This window comes from Podarcis melisellensis, assembly GCF_964234715.1.
Source record: "Podarcis melisellensis genome assembly, chromosome: 3".
Taxonomy (NCBI): Eukaryota; Metazoa; Chordata; class Lepidosauria; order Squamata; family Lacertidae; genus Podarcis; species Podarcis melisellensis.
In genome coordinates this window covers 38,450,767-38,465,624 of record NC_138530.1, presented here as the reverse complement: position 1 = coordinate 38,465,624, position 14,858 = coordinate 38,450,767, and the positions used below count along the sequence as shown (strand labels likewise).

The 14,858-nt window shown below is 44.8% G+C and overlaps 1 protein-coding gene across 3 annotated transcripts in view; it reads left to right on the top strand.

The window, feature by feature from the left end:
* CAPN11 (calpain 11) overlaps window positions 1-13,659 on the top strand; it is a 33,952-nt gene extending 20,293 nt beyond the window's left edge. For all 3 annotated transcript variants that reach the window (XM_081904713.1, XM_081904714.1, XM_081904715.1), the window contains 14 exons: window positions 47-121; window positions 444-604; window positions 1,802-1,971; window positions 2,066-2,077; window positions 2,624-2,835; window positions 3,254-3,293; window positions 4,394-4,459; window positions 5,380-5,437; window positions 5,537-5,601; window positions 7,517-7,585; window positions 7,786-7,864; window positions 8,533-8,649; window positions 9,657-9,715; window positions 10,425-13,659. In XM_081904713.1, the coding sequence (XP_081760839.1) occupies window positions 47-121; window positions 444-604; window positions 1,802-1,971; window positions 2,066-2,077; window positions 2,624-2,835; window positions 3,254-3,293; window positions 4,394-4,459; window positions 5,380-5,437; window positions 5,537-5,601; window positions 7,517-7,585; window positions 7,786-7,864; window positions 8,533-8,649; window positions 9,657-9,715; window positions 10,425-10,451 (1,210 nt within the window). In that variant the 3' untranslated portion in view covers window positions 10,452-13,659. The remainder of the gene's footprint in view (window positions 1-46; window positions 122-443; window positions 605-1,801; window positions 1,972-2,065; window positions 2,078-2,623; window positions 2,836-3,253; window positions 3,294-4,393; window positions 4,460-5,379; window positions 5,438-5,536; window positions 5,602-7,516; window positions 7,586-7,785; window positions 7,865-8,532; window positions 8,650-9,656; window positions 9,716-10,424) is intronic.
* The last annotated feature ends 1,199 nt before the right edge of the window (window positions 13,660-14,858 follow it).

Below are 14,858 nucleotides of genomic sequence, written 5' to 3'. Positions count from 1 at the left end.
CATGGGGAGGACACACAGCATAACTGCCTTTCTGTTGCTATCTTAGCTCTTCTGAGTGGAACGAAGTGGACCCCGATCAGAGGGAAGAACTGCAGCTGAAAATGGAAGATGGTGAATTCTGGTGAGTTCTGAGACTTGTGGCACTGTTTGTTCCTAGTGTGTACACACACAGAGACATGCCAATACCCCCAATAATTCCTAATTCTGCAGTGGGATATACAGAAGCGTTTGATGCCAAGCGTTTGATTGCCTCTTTAAAAAAAAAACAGAACAAAACACCCATAGCTGCTTTCTGTTTGTACCCCAAAGTTGTTTAAAGAGTAGGTGTGGAAAGTGTTTTCTTTTGGCTTCAAGGTTCTTTAAGCATTGGAGCAGCATTGCGCTTGCCCTGCCTGATTCTTCTCTCTGCCCTGTGACTTCAACATACTTTTTTGTCCCTGAAGGATGTCTTTTCGAGACTTTCTACGTGAGTTTTCCAGGCTGGAGATCTGCAACCTCACCCCTGATGCTCTGACCAAGGATGACATGAGCAGATGGCATACCACCCTCTTTGAGGGCACCTGGCGCCGAGGCAGCACAGCAGGAGGCTGCAGGAACCACCCAGGTAACAGCTGCTGCCTATTCCTTGTCCGCCCTCTTTGGTGGTACTGGACTAGTAAAGTGACTCCCACATTCTGCAGAGGTGTGATATATAAATTCACCATCCTGGAGCCTCTGCTTGAGCCACGATTTGTAGCCTGATGTCCTCCTCTCTTGATGCCTTAGTTGTGGAAAACTAACCTTTTTCCGATAATGCAATAGGTGGCCCTGGGAAAGACCACTGGCGGGGCTACTTCTAACATGCAGCTAGACACATTATTGTCAACCACAACAAAATCTGTGCAGTGTGAAAAGTTATTACGCACTTGGACATATGGGATTTCGGAAGTAACCACGTACAGTGGTACCTCTGGTTATGAACTTAATTCATTCCGGAGGTCCGTTCTTAACCTGAAACCATTCTTAACCTGAGGTACCACTTTAGCTAATGGGGCCTCCCACTGCCACCGCGCTGCTGACAAACAGTTTCTGTTCTCATCCTGAGGTAAAGTTCTTAACCTGAGGTACTACTTCCGGGTTAGCGGAGTCTGTAACTCGAAGTGTTTGTAACCCGAGGTTAAAGAACCACTGTTTCTTTAAAAAAGAAATAGATGAGGAAAGATAGGAAGAAACAGGAAATCAAGATGAATACTGGTTGCTTTCAAATCTTGATAAACTTGTAGTGTATTGTGAGGCTAGTTACTTGACTAGTCAGAGGCTTTTATTGACTCGTAGCAAACTCAAACAATTAATCTAGGTATACAATCACTACACAAACAAGATTGTTCAGTGGTGCTTCCTCCCACATTGTACTGAGCTTGCAAAAATTTATTTCATCTTGAGATGAAGTGGGGACTCAGCTTCATAGTTATGCTTTGTGGGGGAGTCTCAGTACTCAAGTATAGTTTAAGAAAGGGAGATAATCTCTTCCCCAAAATAATTGAGGGGGCATCCCTTGCTCTCCCATCCTTTTGAGGGCACCTCTATTTTCTTGCTCCCTCACCGTCTTTTTTATTTTGCACATTTCTTTCTTCCTCTGTTTTTTTTTTAATTTTCCCTCTTTCTCTGTTAATTCTTACTTTTCTCTTCTGTCTTCCATGTTCATTCTTTCACTTACAAAGAGGATGGGAGTGGGCAGTGGGCTGGCTGTTTGTACCATAAGGGAGAAAAGCTTAGACCAAACCCTGCCACAGTGTCACCATCTTCCCTCTCCCCCTTGCAGCTACATTCTGGATTAACCCCCAGTTCAAAATCAAGCTCTTGGAAGAGGACGACGACCCAGACGACAATGAATTGGCTTGCAGCTTCTTAGTGGCCTTGATGCAAAAGCACCGGCGGAAAGCACGTAAAGCTGGCGAAGACATGCACACCATTGGCTTTGCAGTCTATGAGGTAACCCCACGTGGCTTCCTGGTGTGCCCTTTTGAGCATCATCACTTAATAGGAGCGCATTCCTAACCTTTGTCTGCTTTCTCTCTGTGTACAGGTTCCTGAGGAGGTATGCCCTGAGCCACCAAAACCCCATTACTGAATTGTGTGCAAGAATGAAATGGGTTGAGGCCACAGAGTGCTGTTCCCTATTCTGGATGGAATCTGAAGCATGTACCTTCCTCCTGCTTGATGCAAACAGAGACCCATAATGTTGTGCACAGCTCTTCGATGGCTGCAGACATAGAATCATAGAGTTGGAAGAGACCACAAGGGCCATCGAGTTCAACCCCCTGCCAAGCAGGAAATGGTCCAAATGGACCAGACCAAATGGTCCAGGCTGTATAGGTTCTAAGCTAGAAAGGGGGGGGGTCCAATTCTGCACTGGATGCATCAACAAATTAAGCAAAATCAGTAAATGTGTGGTGGTTGCATGATTTTAGATGGGTTTGCCAGATGGCTTCATGAGACTTTAAAGTGGGATTGTAGTACTTTAAATGCATGGTGTGAGTGTTTCTAGATATGCATGTGATGCCTAGGCCGTTGTCATCAGATGAAGGAGGGGGCTGCCCCTTTGCCGCCCTGTATAATATACCTGAACTGTTTCCTGTTCCAGAACCAGGGCTGCCAGAGTATTCACCTGAAAAAGGAATTCTTCCTGAGGAACCAGTCTCGGGCGCGCTCAGAAACCTTTATCAACCTGCGGGAGGTGAGCAACCACATCCGCCTTCCCCCAGGCGAATACATCATCGTGCCCTCCACCTTTGAGCCTCACCAGGAAGCAGACTTCATCCTGCGCGTCTTCACGGAGAAGCAATCAGACACAGAGTGAGTCCATGCCTTCGGTGTGAGCTACTATCATCTCCTAGGTCTTTGTAAGGGGTGTGTGAGCTTTCCTTGGGACTCAGCTGCGTTTCTGTAAAGATGCCAGTTGACTTTTGGGGGGTTAAGAAAAGCAGAAGATACTCATCTGAGCTCTAGATGTTGGACAAAAGACTCAAAAGCTAGTTGAGGAATGGACCTGACTTGTATTCCACCCATTGTCTTTATCCTCACAGTGGCTTTCCATGTTTTGCTGCCTGAGTGAGCTGCACAGCAAACTTCCAGATACATCCATTGGGACTGCTCTCTTGAATGGGACAGTCAAAGTGGAGATGTGTCCTACCATATCTCTTGCCCTTCTGCCAGGTCCTCCTCCATCTTCTAAGAACTAGAGGCTTTCCTAACATTGTTCTTTCTTCCCCAGGGAGCTGGATGAGGAGATCAGCGCAGATCTGCCTGATGAGGTAACATTCCAACCCAAGACGGGCAGTTTTAAGTGTCAAACCTCCCTCTTTTTTAATTCTGACTTATTTATGAGAGCATTTAAGTGTTTGTGTGTGTGTGGTGTGTGTGTGTATTCTGCACATTTCACTGTATCTGGGTCTTAAAGCAGTTTACAAAAAGTGAAAACAATACAGTGTACAAAATTTAAAACATCAAAGATGATAATACCGAAACAAGTATTCATGGTGCAAATGCCTCCTGGAACAAAATGGTTCTAACTAAACGTGTGAAGCTTAGCAGGGACAATGCCTGTCTGATTTCTAGTGTGAGGGAGTTACCTAGAGTTGGGCTCGCTACATTCAAGGCACAACTCCAGTGTTGGATTAAGAGCTGGGAGACCAATGTTCGAATTCCCACTTGGCCGTGAAACTCACTGGTTGACCTTTCAGCCTACCCCACAAGGTTGTTGTGGAGATTAAAGGGGGAGTGATGTATGCCACCTTGAGCGCCAAAGTTGGGCTAGGAAGTAATAAATAAATAATACTTTGGTCCATGGGGGGTGATCTCTGTAATTGGCTTGGGACATAAAGGGGCAAGGCGGTTCTTAAGGTATCCTGGGCCTTAGTTGCTCAGGGCTTCATACACCAGTACAAACAGCTTGAATCTGGCCTGGTAGGAAAGGGGAAGCCAATGCAGGTCTCTTAACCCTGCCTTTTCCCATTATCCATCTAGCTGCAGCAATCTGCTCTAGATCAAGCTTTGAGATGAGTCCCAAGGACAGCTCCCCATAAAGCATGTTGCAGTAATATAGTCTTGGGTTACTGTATAAATCACCTGCACATAATAAAATACTTTGTTGAGCATTTGGGTAATGTCCCTTCACGCCAATGTTCCTCCTTCTTAAAGCTACATTTTAAATAAACCTTGTTGGTTAAAACAGGATGGGATGAAGCATGGAGAATTAAGGGAAGGGAGAAAGCCAGCTGATGGAAAGCGAGAAGATAGCATTTAATGATGGGAGTGTGTAAGATGCTGTCAGTGGTTTTTGAAGATAGCTAGAGGGAAAATTAGGTAGTCAGAGCAGTGCTTCACCTGCTGGTCCTGGTTTTTGTTTCCTCAGGAAGAGATATCTGAGGATGACGTGGACGAAAACTTCAAGAACATGTTCCGGCAGCTTGCAGGAGAGGTAGGTACTGTGACTCAGCATTCCTGTCAGTTTCTTCCCCAGGTGCTGTGTGCAGCTAGCAGGTAAAGTAGCGCCAGTGGCTTTGACAATGTGGAAGTGAGAAGGTGTCAAAGGAGCCTGTTCACTGTAAAAAGAGGACTTCACTTGGATCAGGGACCTCTCTGAGGGATGCCCCAAAGTCACCTTCCTTCAACCTCATCTACCTCACAGGGGTATTGTAGAGATGAAATGAGGGTTACAGAGGCATGCACATAGAACTTGGAGAATGGAGGGAAAGTTGAGGGGAAGCACAATAGATAAATATCATTGAACAGAAGCATGCTTGTGATCAATGGAGGAAGATGGCAATAGTTCATTGGAATATGAATTTGAGGCTGAAGGGCTCATAGTCCAGACAAATTTCCATGACTACTTCAGTGACTTAGCCTTCCTTGGTGTTGTCCAGAACCATCTCTTAATACTAGGGATGCTTGAAGAATTTAGTTTCTGAATTCTGATACAAACGGACCTGGGACTGAGTTTCAAATCAGAAAGCAATGCTTTGAATTTTGTGGTGCCATTCTTGGCTCAAAAAACGTATACCAAAACATGTAAATAAATCTGTTTTGTATGTTTAGAAACCCATTTATTGATGCAAAATGCATTTATTTTGGAATAAAATACATATTTAAATATAAATTTTGCTGTAGATTAAAAAAACAAACAGAATTGCAGATTGGTGTGGAAACAGGGCACAGTGAACTTATGAATAGACATGTATGTGAAATCAACATGGATTGTAGATAGAGTGATCCATTCATTCCTATGCATTGACAGGCTGCCCAAGGTGAGATCAGAGCCTGAGGAGATAGGAATGAGCTGCTTTTGGACCCCTGAAATCAATGCTCTTCTAATGATCTGCCTTCTCTCCCTTCCTCCAGGACATGGAAATCAGTGTCTTTGAGCTCCGAACTATTCTGAACAGAGTCATTGCCAGACGTAAGCGCTTCTTATTCAGACTCCTGGCCTATGCTGCGGGTGTCTCTGAACATCACATCCAAGTGTAATAACAGTGTGTCTCTTTCCTCCCTCGGCCAGACAAAGATCTGAAGACGGATGGGTTCAGCATGGATTCTTGCCGTAACATGGTCAACCTGATGGATGTATCCTTTCTGCTGAGAAGGGAGAAATGGGGAGAGTTATCTTGGTCAAAGAAAGTGGGGCAAGGATAGAAATCTGCTCATAGCATAGAACTACGGGCAAAGGTAGTTTTGAGAGAGAGAGAGAGAGAGAGAGAGAGAGAGAGAGAGAGAGAGAGAGAGGAGTGTTCTTGTATGAAGCTTAATAGCCTAAACCTACTGACCCAAGTTTGCCCATCACAATAAGCTGTAGTTAATGGTTTTCCCTGACTTCATGTAAGTCTGCACCAGGGATCATGCTTCGTTTCATTCCCCAAAACCCAAGATTTGTGCTTAGCTTACTGATTTGGAAATACCAAAAAGCAAGGAATTGAGGTTTGTTTTCTCCAAGTAGATGTGAGGAGGGAGAGAAGAGCCTCTTAGATGCTAACATGGTTCCCTTTAGATATTGTACTACAGCTTCCATCAGCTCCTGCCAGCATGGCTTCTGGTCAGGGATGGGGGTTGTGTATACCATTACCTATGTGAAGGGAGTCGCTGTGGCCTCATGATGTGTTCATCATTTACGAATGCAGAGTAGGACAACTTTTGAGGTAGTTGCCTCTTTATTCCTCTTAGTTGTAGGCAGGCGGTTGCTTGCGATTGTGCAGCCTCTCTGTGTATAGCTTGTCCTAGCCCTATAGCAGGCCAGAGACTTCTTGTAACTTGTAATTTTTAGGATATTGTGGGAGCCGATCTGTGTTAGTTAAATGCAGATTCTCTGGCTTACTCATGGCCCCACTGCTCACAGAAGTGTATTAGGCAACTGTATTTTGTTGCAATGCCCCTCTTCATACACGTGTGTAATTAGTGCGTGTGTTGTGAGCTGTGCTTTGGAGCCAGTTGTCTGATTGTGCTTACATTAGACACTTCAATGTGTCAAGGTCTTGGGAGCATTCAGCCAACAAGATAAATGTACCATGAGATGGGCCTTGTTTTTTCTTTCTTTTCCAAATTATTTTTATTAGTTACCAAATTAATACAGTGGTACGTCGGGTTACAAACACTTTGGGTTACAAGCTCTGCTAACCCGGAAGTAGTACCTCGGGTTGAGAACTTTGCACCAGGATGAGAACAGAAATTGTGCATTGGCAGCAGCAGGAGGCCCCATTAGCGAAAGCACGCCTCAGGTTAAGAACAGTTTCGAGTTAAGAACGGACCTCCAGAACGAATTAAGTTTGTAACCCGAGGTACCACTATACAAATAAAACTTAATAAATTTAATTTAATACATTTTTTAAAAATCAGGTTTCCCACTCCTGTTGCCAACATATCCCCATCTCTTCTGTTGTTGCCACATTCTTTTTTCTTGAAATCCTCTTAAAATCCTCGCTAGATGTAGATGGGCCTTGTTTTTTCAGTACTGGAATGAAAAATATGGAGAAATATTTTCTGTTGCTAGCCCTTTCTTGCTTAAATAGAACAATATCATTATGTAAATTTTCTTTCCCCTCTCTTCTACTTCACTTTTCATTTCATGTTCCCCCTCTTCTTTATTTTTTGGAAGTGAAAGTGTGTGTGTATATCTCATTCACTCAATATAATTGTGGCCTAGTGCACAATTCCTAGCTGTGCATACCTGCTATTCTCACTTAAATAGAGTGTTTCACTCAATTGTACAGAGCAGTTCAGAAGTGCAGCTGCTCCAAGCTGGCTGACGTGTGGCACTGATAGCTGCAAAATCATTAGGCTGTCTTGTGTCCAACTGGAAGACAAGGGTGGGTGAGGTGAACCTGGAATCCAGCCAACACTATCTCTAGGCTTCTTGTTTCTATCTTCTGCCATGTTGAACAGTTAATGAGCTTACACCCTCCTCTATTCAACTCCCTCTCCAATACTTTGGGATTAGAAGTCCTCCTTTTTGCACTTAATGTCTTCCCTTGACTCTTCTGCTCTTCAGAAAGATGGCAGCGCTCGCCTGGGCCTTGTGGAGTTTCAGATTTTGTGGAACAAGATTAGGACCTGGCTGGTAAGAGAAGCAGACTTGGCTGGTGTGTGTGTGTGTGTGTGTGTGTGTGTGTGTGTGTGTGTGTGAGAGAGAGAGAGAGAGAGAGAGAGAGAGATGTGCTCAACAGAACCTTCAGTGGGAGGAAGGGGCTTAAGGATGGCAAGGGAGTGTGTGTGAAGGAAGCAGAACCTCAGCATCATCTTCTTTCTCTATCATGACAGAATGTCTTTCGCCAGCATGACCTGGACAAGTCAGGAACTATGAGCTCTTATGAGATGCGTCTGGCTTTGGAAACATGTGGTAAGCATGGAAGGGGATGTTTCCAAACACTTCGCTGGTGGGTTGCTGGGGTCCTTACCAGCTGCAGACCCTAATATTTTGACTGTGCTATGTAGTCTGAATCCATGCTAGTCTCATACAATACCATTATTTTCTAATTGCTATCCAGGGCTTTTTTGCCGGGGGGTGGAGGGGGAGCAGAATCCATTTCTCAGAATCTGAACACAGAACTACTAAATAATGCCATCTGAGAAGGAGTGATGGTCCTTCTTCTCAGACTTCCTGTGTGGAAGGAGTTCGGCCTTTTGTTTCTAGTGCCATAGCCTTACTGGAACAGCTTTGGATTTGGCAGCATTCATCAGAACTGCATGTGGGTAGAAAAAACTATTCTGTGATTTGAGAAAGAAAATTCTCCTTCAGCATTCTTTTTTTTTAATTCAGGAAGGACATTTGGCAACATCTGTGTGGTAAATATAGGTGCAATCTTAGACCAATACAATGATCCTGTTCCCTGTTCTCTTCACAAGCCAAGTTTTCACACTCTTCCCCACCTCCTGGGGGGGGGGGGGTTAGTAAATATTGAACTGTGTTTTTTTTTTTGCCTTGACTCTTATGCTGAACCTCATTAAGGCAAAGAAGGCCTCCATTTCTTTCAAGCGGGTTTAACACTCCCATTTCTACCTTTTTAGGCTTCAAACTGGACAACAAGTTGCACCAAGTGGTGGTGGCACGTTATGCTGACGAGTCACTGGGCGTGGACTTTGATAACTTTGTCTGTTGCTTAGTCAAGTTGGAGACGATGTTCAGTAAGTGTTTCTAGAGCTGGGCCTGAGAAGGGAGCCATCTCCCTGGGCAGTCTGCCCAACGGCGTGTAGGAACATGCCTTTAGGCCTGAAGTGCACACACTTTTATTTCTCTATTGGTGGCAGTTGGTTGTGTAAAACGGCTATCCCAGACAAACTATTCTTTTGGGGTGTAGGTAACAGCTATACAGCTATCACTCCTTATTAATTTCAGCTGGGTTTCTCCTTGAGAGAAAAGGGGAGGAAGTAGCTCCCTCCAGGCAGGCTGCTGCTTGTGGTAGGCCTTAGATAATATCTTAGAGGTTATCAGTTTCCTCTGGTGATGGTTATATGGACTCAGAGGGGACATAACACCCCCCACACACTTGGCTTGTCAGTGTTTCTGCTGTAATGGAGATTCTGCCAACAGTGAGGATCAATTTGAGCCCCTCTTGGTTTTTGAAGTGTGATGGTGTTTAGCCTAAGGATGTAACGTATCCTGGTTCCTGGTATACAACAGATTCTCAGTGTACCAACTCCTTGCCAGGTTTTGAAGGGCAAGTCTCCTTTTGACAGGGTTTAGGTAGGAACATTATAAGTCAGGAGCCAAGAGCCACCTATAGCTCACCGCTCTGACTAGAAGGATATTTTAACTATGGCCAGCAGGCTGCCAACTGAATGCATCAAGAAAAATAAACAGGCAAGGAAATTTTTGAGTAGGCATTTTTAATATTCATTGTGCCTACAAGCCATTGAAGATCAGTTCAGTGCTTACGGGATTTAGCTGAGGCCCAATTCCAGGCATCCTTGGACAGGCCATTTCGGAAGTGGTGGTCTGCCTGTGGAGCTCCATCCCTAGATATGTTTGTATAGTGCCTACTTGTTTTGTATTTAAAACATCAATTTAAAAGGATCTGGATTGCTCCAACCTTTATTTGTAAGTTTCCTTAGGGGCCATCTTGATGAGATCAGATGGAACAGAAGTCCTTTCAATGACTGATCACCTTGTGTTTTCTCTTAAAACTCTGTAGGATTCTTCAATAGCTTGGATCCTGAAGGCAGTGGGAGTGCTGTGATGAACCTCGGTGAGGTAAGAAAACTGAGGCAGGACTTGAAAGGTGACAGAAAGTGCGTTCACAATATTGCAGCCCTGCTGTCCCTTTTGGAGCTCCTGTCATGCGTTAAATGTGCGGAGGGCAGTTAATTGATTGCACCAAACTATTCATTGGAAAGGTTGGCCACTGAGAAACTGGATGGGATGAGAAGGTCGACAGCAGAAGGCTAGACGGGGAGAAGTGGCAGGAATGAAGAGGAATAGCCCATGTTTTTGCCATGTTGTGTGGAGAGAACCATTGTGTTTTGGTGATGGGTTGAAAATGGAGAGTAAAGGAGGAAGAGAAGAGAAAGGTCCAAGGCCTCGTGCCTTGTTAGTTTGGTGGCAAAGTGAGGCACTAGTCTCAGACAGCTAATAAATGTAGGGAGACAGTGGAGGCAGCTCCCTGGCTGTTCCTGCTGTGTCCCTTAGCTATGCCCTTCTGCTGGAAGCCTGTTCTGCAACTCCTCATCTAGTCTATTGTCCTCAGACATGGTGGAGGACAGTATTAAAGTAAGATTCAACTGCCAATCCAGTAGAGTTCATTGGGGAGGGTAGCATCTTGTCCTTTGCCTCAGGTAGCCAAATATCTTGAGCCACGCCTGAGACAGATTGAGGTGGGGGGGGGAGCAGTTAATGGTCCAGTTCTTCATCTACCTTCTGGGCCCTCACAAGTGTATTCACTCTTGCTTTCCTTCCCTCACAGTGGCTGATGTTCACAATGTGCGGCTAAAGAAGAGACAGGCGTTTGCTGAGATGACCCTCTTGGACTGGGCTGCCCCAAGTGCCTCCCTTACGTCAGGCTGACTGACCTAGGATGGCCCATTATCCCTATTTCTTCCTCTTACCTCCTCATTCCCAAGCTCAGAGCCTGCTTCCATTTTCCCCCTCCATGAAACAGACACAGCCGGTACCCTGTGATTTAAGCTCCCTTACACCACTTATTTAGGGGGATCAAAAAGCTCTTCTATGGGAGCTGGGCAGAGAAGGAACAGCTCTTATCCTGCTGTGAGTGTGGCTTGTGGTAACAGCAGCACGTAGGCAATCAGGGGGTACTGAGAGAAGCGCATGGGTGCATGTTGGGCCATTGCATGCAGACATTTGTGTAGCTATACCCTTTGCCAGGAGGGGGCCTGCCTGCCTTCACAGTTATCAAAAGGAGGCAGGGGTGGGGTTGTGTTGCTTCTTCTCAAAGGTTGGCCTCTCCGTACTCACTGGCTACTGGCAATTTGGATCTTGCACAGAAATCTCGCTTGTTCTCTTGCCGCTCTGAGCATTGCAAGATCCCCTGCTCTGCTTTTCTCTAGTAAACTCGGTGGCAGGATGGAAAGGGATCTGTGTCCTTAATTTAACTCTCAAAGAGTTTTCTGCAGTGATGGCATGACCTCCAGAGCTGGTGCCAAAGGGTGGTGAAGTCAGTGATTTTCCAAAACCAATAACAGGCCCCACTGCCCACAGGTGCCACCATTCTTGCTTTGCACAGAACATCCATGGAGGTTGGAGGCCCAGGAACATAGGAAACTGCCTTGGTCCATCTAGCTCAACATTTCTACACTAACTGGCAGTGTGGCTCTCCAAGTATATTCTCACTTTTACTAGGAGATGCTGGGGATTGCACCTGACACTTTCTGCATGCAAAGCAGACACTGTCTACCACTGAACTGCAGCAGTTTGGCATTAGTGGGAGAGAGTTATCTGTTTGCACGCTAGTCTTTTCTGAGTTAAGAACTGCACTGCAGCCTCCTTGATGCTTGCATGCACAGTGGTGAAAGAAGAGGGCTTTGGATAACTTCACATTTCTTCAGGTACCCAAAGCATCAGAGTTCTTGCATCGTTGGGACCCAGTACTTAGAATAAGTAATTCATGCTTTTAAAAGCCAAATTTTCAAAACGAGAAAACATCAAAGCGGTGCTTTCAATCTCATTGTTATATGTTTAGGCAAGAACCCTTTTAAAAAAAGCAAAACCAAAGCATTCAAGAGTTGAGGAGGACCCCGCAGGCTGCCTCAAGTGTCACATGAACATTATGCAGTACCCCTAACAGGTGAAAGGATCAAGAAGTTAAGAATGAAGTATTCTGGCTCCTTGCACCTGATGGGTTAGTGACAGCTGGGAGCACCTGGCCCTGCTTTCTTGTTGGATTTGTAAGCACAGGCTTGCCTAATCATTACAAGCCTTGTGGAAGCATCTGACAATAGTTTTAAAACCGTGTAGTAAATACACAGATTAGCCTAAGCAAAGGGAGAAGTCCCTTGTTCTGAGGACCGTTCCCATGCCTGCCTCTGACTTGCTCTGTGGCCTTGGCCAAGTCCTTTTTATGCTTTTAGCTTTCTCCTTCTTCTGAGTGGAAAAATAGATACAAATTGGGGAGTGTGTTCCTCTTAGATTGCTCATTAATGCTAATGGCTACAGTGTAGTTGAATGCAGCGCTGCCTCTTTCATTCTTATACCTCTCCATCGGTTTCCTGTGGTGAGGACAAAGATCCCCACCTAATTGCAGTTCCAGCCCTCTGCAAGCTTTCCAGCCTAGCACTGTAGGCAGCCTGAGGCAGGATTGGTTTTCTACTGTGACGTGTTCCCAAAATGGCTGCCTTTCTTTGGATTTACTAGTACAGAACAACTACCAGCCTTTGGTGCTACTTTAGCATGGATCAGAATCTCCACTCCCCGTTAAAAATGTCATTGAGAAAAGTGGGGTGTGGTAATATAGCAAAGCTGTATGAGATGGGGAAAGGGAAGATCTTAAAAGCCACCCGAGTTATTGCAGTTGCCTCATTTTGATGTCAGTTGTAATACCTGATGTTAGTGGTAGGGAGCTTATTCTGTGGATTGCACCTGTAATAGGTAGCACTTGGCCCAAGTCATACCTCATGTCTGGCTCCTGAAAAGGGGTTCTGAATTTAGTGTCCTGAGCTAAACTGGGCAGATTAAGAAAATGGGAGTCTGCTTTGCATAAATTCTGTTTCTGAGGCTGAGATTTTGAGAGGGCTAGGATGCCCCAGTAAGGTCAGAGGCAGATAAAACAAAACATGGATGGGAGGGTTTTGTGTAGCCATTCTGGGCTGAGGTCAAGTACCTCTGAGAGCAGGATAGAGAGGCGTGTGCTGAAGGCATAAGGGTTAGAAGCCCTACTCTGCCACCTCCATGTGCAGGCTTCTCCAGACACTGCCAATGCACTCCCAGGTTAATCTCTCCCCCATCTCTCTTTAAAATTTGCCAAAAGAAAACTGAAAATGTTCTGGATGCCAAATTCCCATGCTGCATTCTTCACTTGTCTACCCTTAGTCATGCTGCTTAATTCTTCACCCATTTGAGAATGTAAAATGGGAGTTTTCTGAAGGGTACATTCAAGCCAGCTTTGCACAACCCAGGCCGCTTAATGGAAAGGAGATGCTTAGGTGAGATGCAGCCAAATTGGATTTTTCAAAAAGCAACAGTAGTGAGTTCAGATTCTACAGCAGGCATAGGCAAACTTGGCCCTCCAGATATTTTGGGACTACAACTCCCAACATTCCTAGTTAACCAGACCAGTGGTCAGGGATGATGGGAGTTGTAGTCCCAAAACATCTGGAGGGCCAAGTTTGCCTATGCCTGTTCTACAGTTCTTCCATGTACTCTCATTCTTTCCTGTCTTATACTCTTCACTCCCATGAGGGCATTTCCAGCTTCTGGGTCTTTTCTTGTCTCCGTTGTGAGGAACCCACATGCGGCATATCCTCCTGCCCCATCACCAGCCCAAACCCCTTCATGGCCCCTGTCTATATCCAGGCTGCTCGTGCCCTTAGTGCTTTGTTGCAGGGACCCACAACCACCTGCTGCCTTAGAATTCCTGCAGAACTTGGCTGCGATTATAACCACTTCAGCTCAGAGAGCAGAGCTGCCTCCTCAGTCTGATTTGCGACATATGTGAAATAATAAATAGAGATATATATATCAAACTATGTATGTGTGGGTGTTGGTATGATTTTAAAAAAAAACTATTGGGGGCAAATTCACGTACTAGGAGTCAGTTGAAAGGGAAGCTTTCAAACATCTACGGAATACTTTAACACACACCATACAATGCAATGCTAACCACCTGCTTGCATTGCTAACCACCACCACCCCTCTCCAAAACCAAATCTCCACAATTTGGTAGGCCTGGTTGGCTTCATCTCCAGTTCCCCCATCGTCTGCTGCTGCAATGGCCCAGCAGTTTCGAGAGTCCAGTTTGTCATCACACTTTAGTTTGCAGCAGCACCCGTCTGGCTAAGTAAACTGCAGCATGACACCATTCTGACATTTTTATTATATGTATATAGAAAATGTTGATCTACACATTAACCAACAGAAGAATAAATATATGCCTGCAGGCCAAATAGTTTCCCCTGCCTTTGGAAAACTACTATAAACTTCAGGTTTCCTTCTGTGCATTATATATTTGGGGAAGACGGGTATTTCCCAGAAATAGTTTGTGTGCAGTCCAATAGGAGCAAAATAAATAGAATTTCAAACTATTTTTGTTGAGGTAAATGCAAAGCAAGTTGCATTGCAAAGCAAATATATAATAGCAGCTGTAACTCCAAGTTCAGATATAAGAGTTTGCCAACTGACACCTATATCTTGATGTCAACATGCCTTTTATTTATTTAGCAGCGTTCATATAACAAGAAAAAAAGTCTTAAGAGGCTTACAGAAGTGGTATAAAATATTCAGTAAAATAATAAAAAAATGCACACAAGCAGGCATAAAAAACTGCAACAGAGGTGTGTGCCTGATACAAAGAGAGAGTTCCAGAAGATTGCTATCATGCTAAAAAAGATTTTTCATTTATGGAGTAAAAATGTGGCATATGATCAGTGTCAAAGATTACAGGTGTAACCTTTACACATTTTGGAAGAAGAAGAGAAAAGCTGTAGGTGAAGCGGGGCAAGATTGGCTGTTCGTTTACCAGAAGGTTACTCCTCCCAGGGATTTTTTTTTTTTTTTTAGTGTACAATAGTGTTCAATTTCTCTTGGTACTATGATTTTTATTCAGAAACCACTAGGTGGCAGGGAAGCTCTTTCCACAGCCCTGCAGAACTCCCTGACTCCCATCTGCCAGCCCTACTGCGATCTGCAACTTTGCCAGTGGGCTGGATGCCAGCAAAGTTGTCCTGCT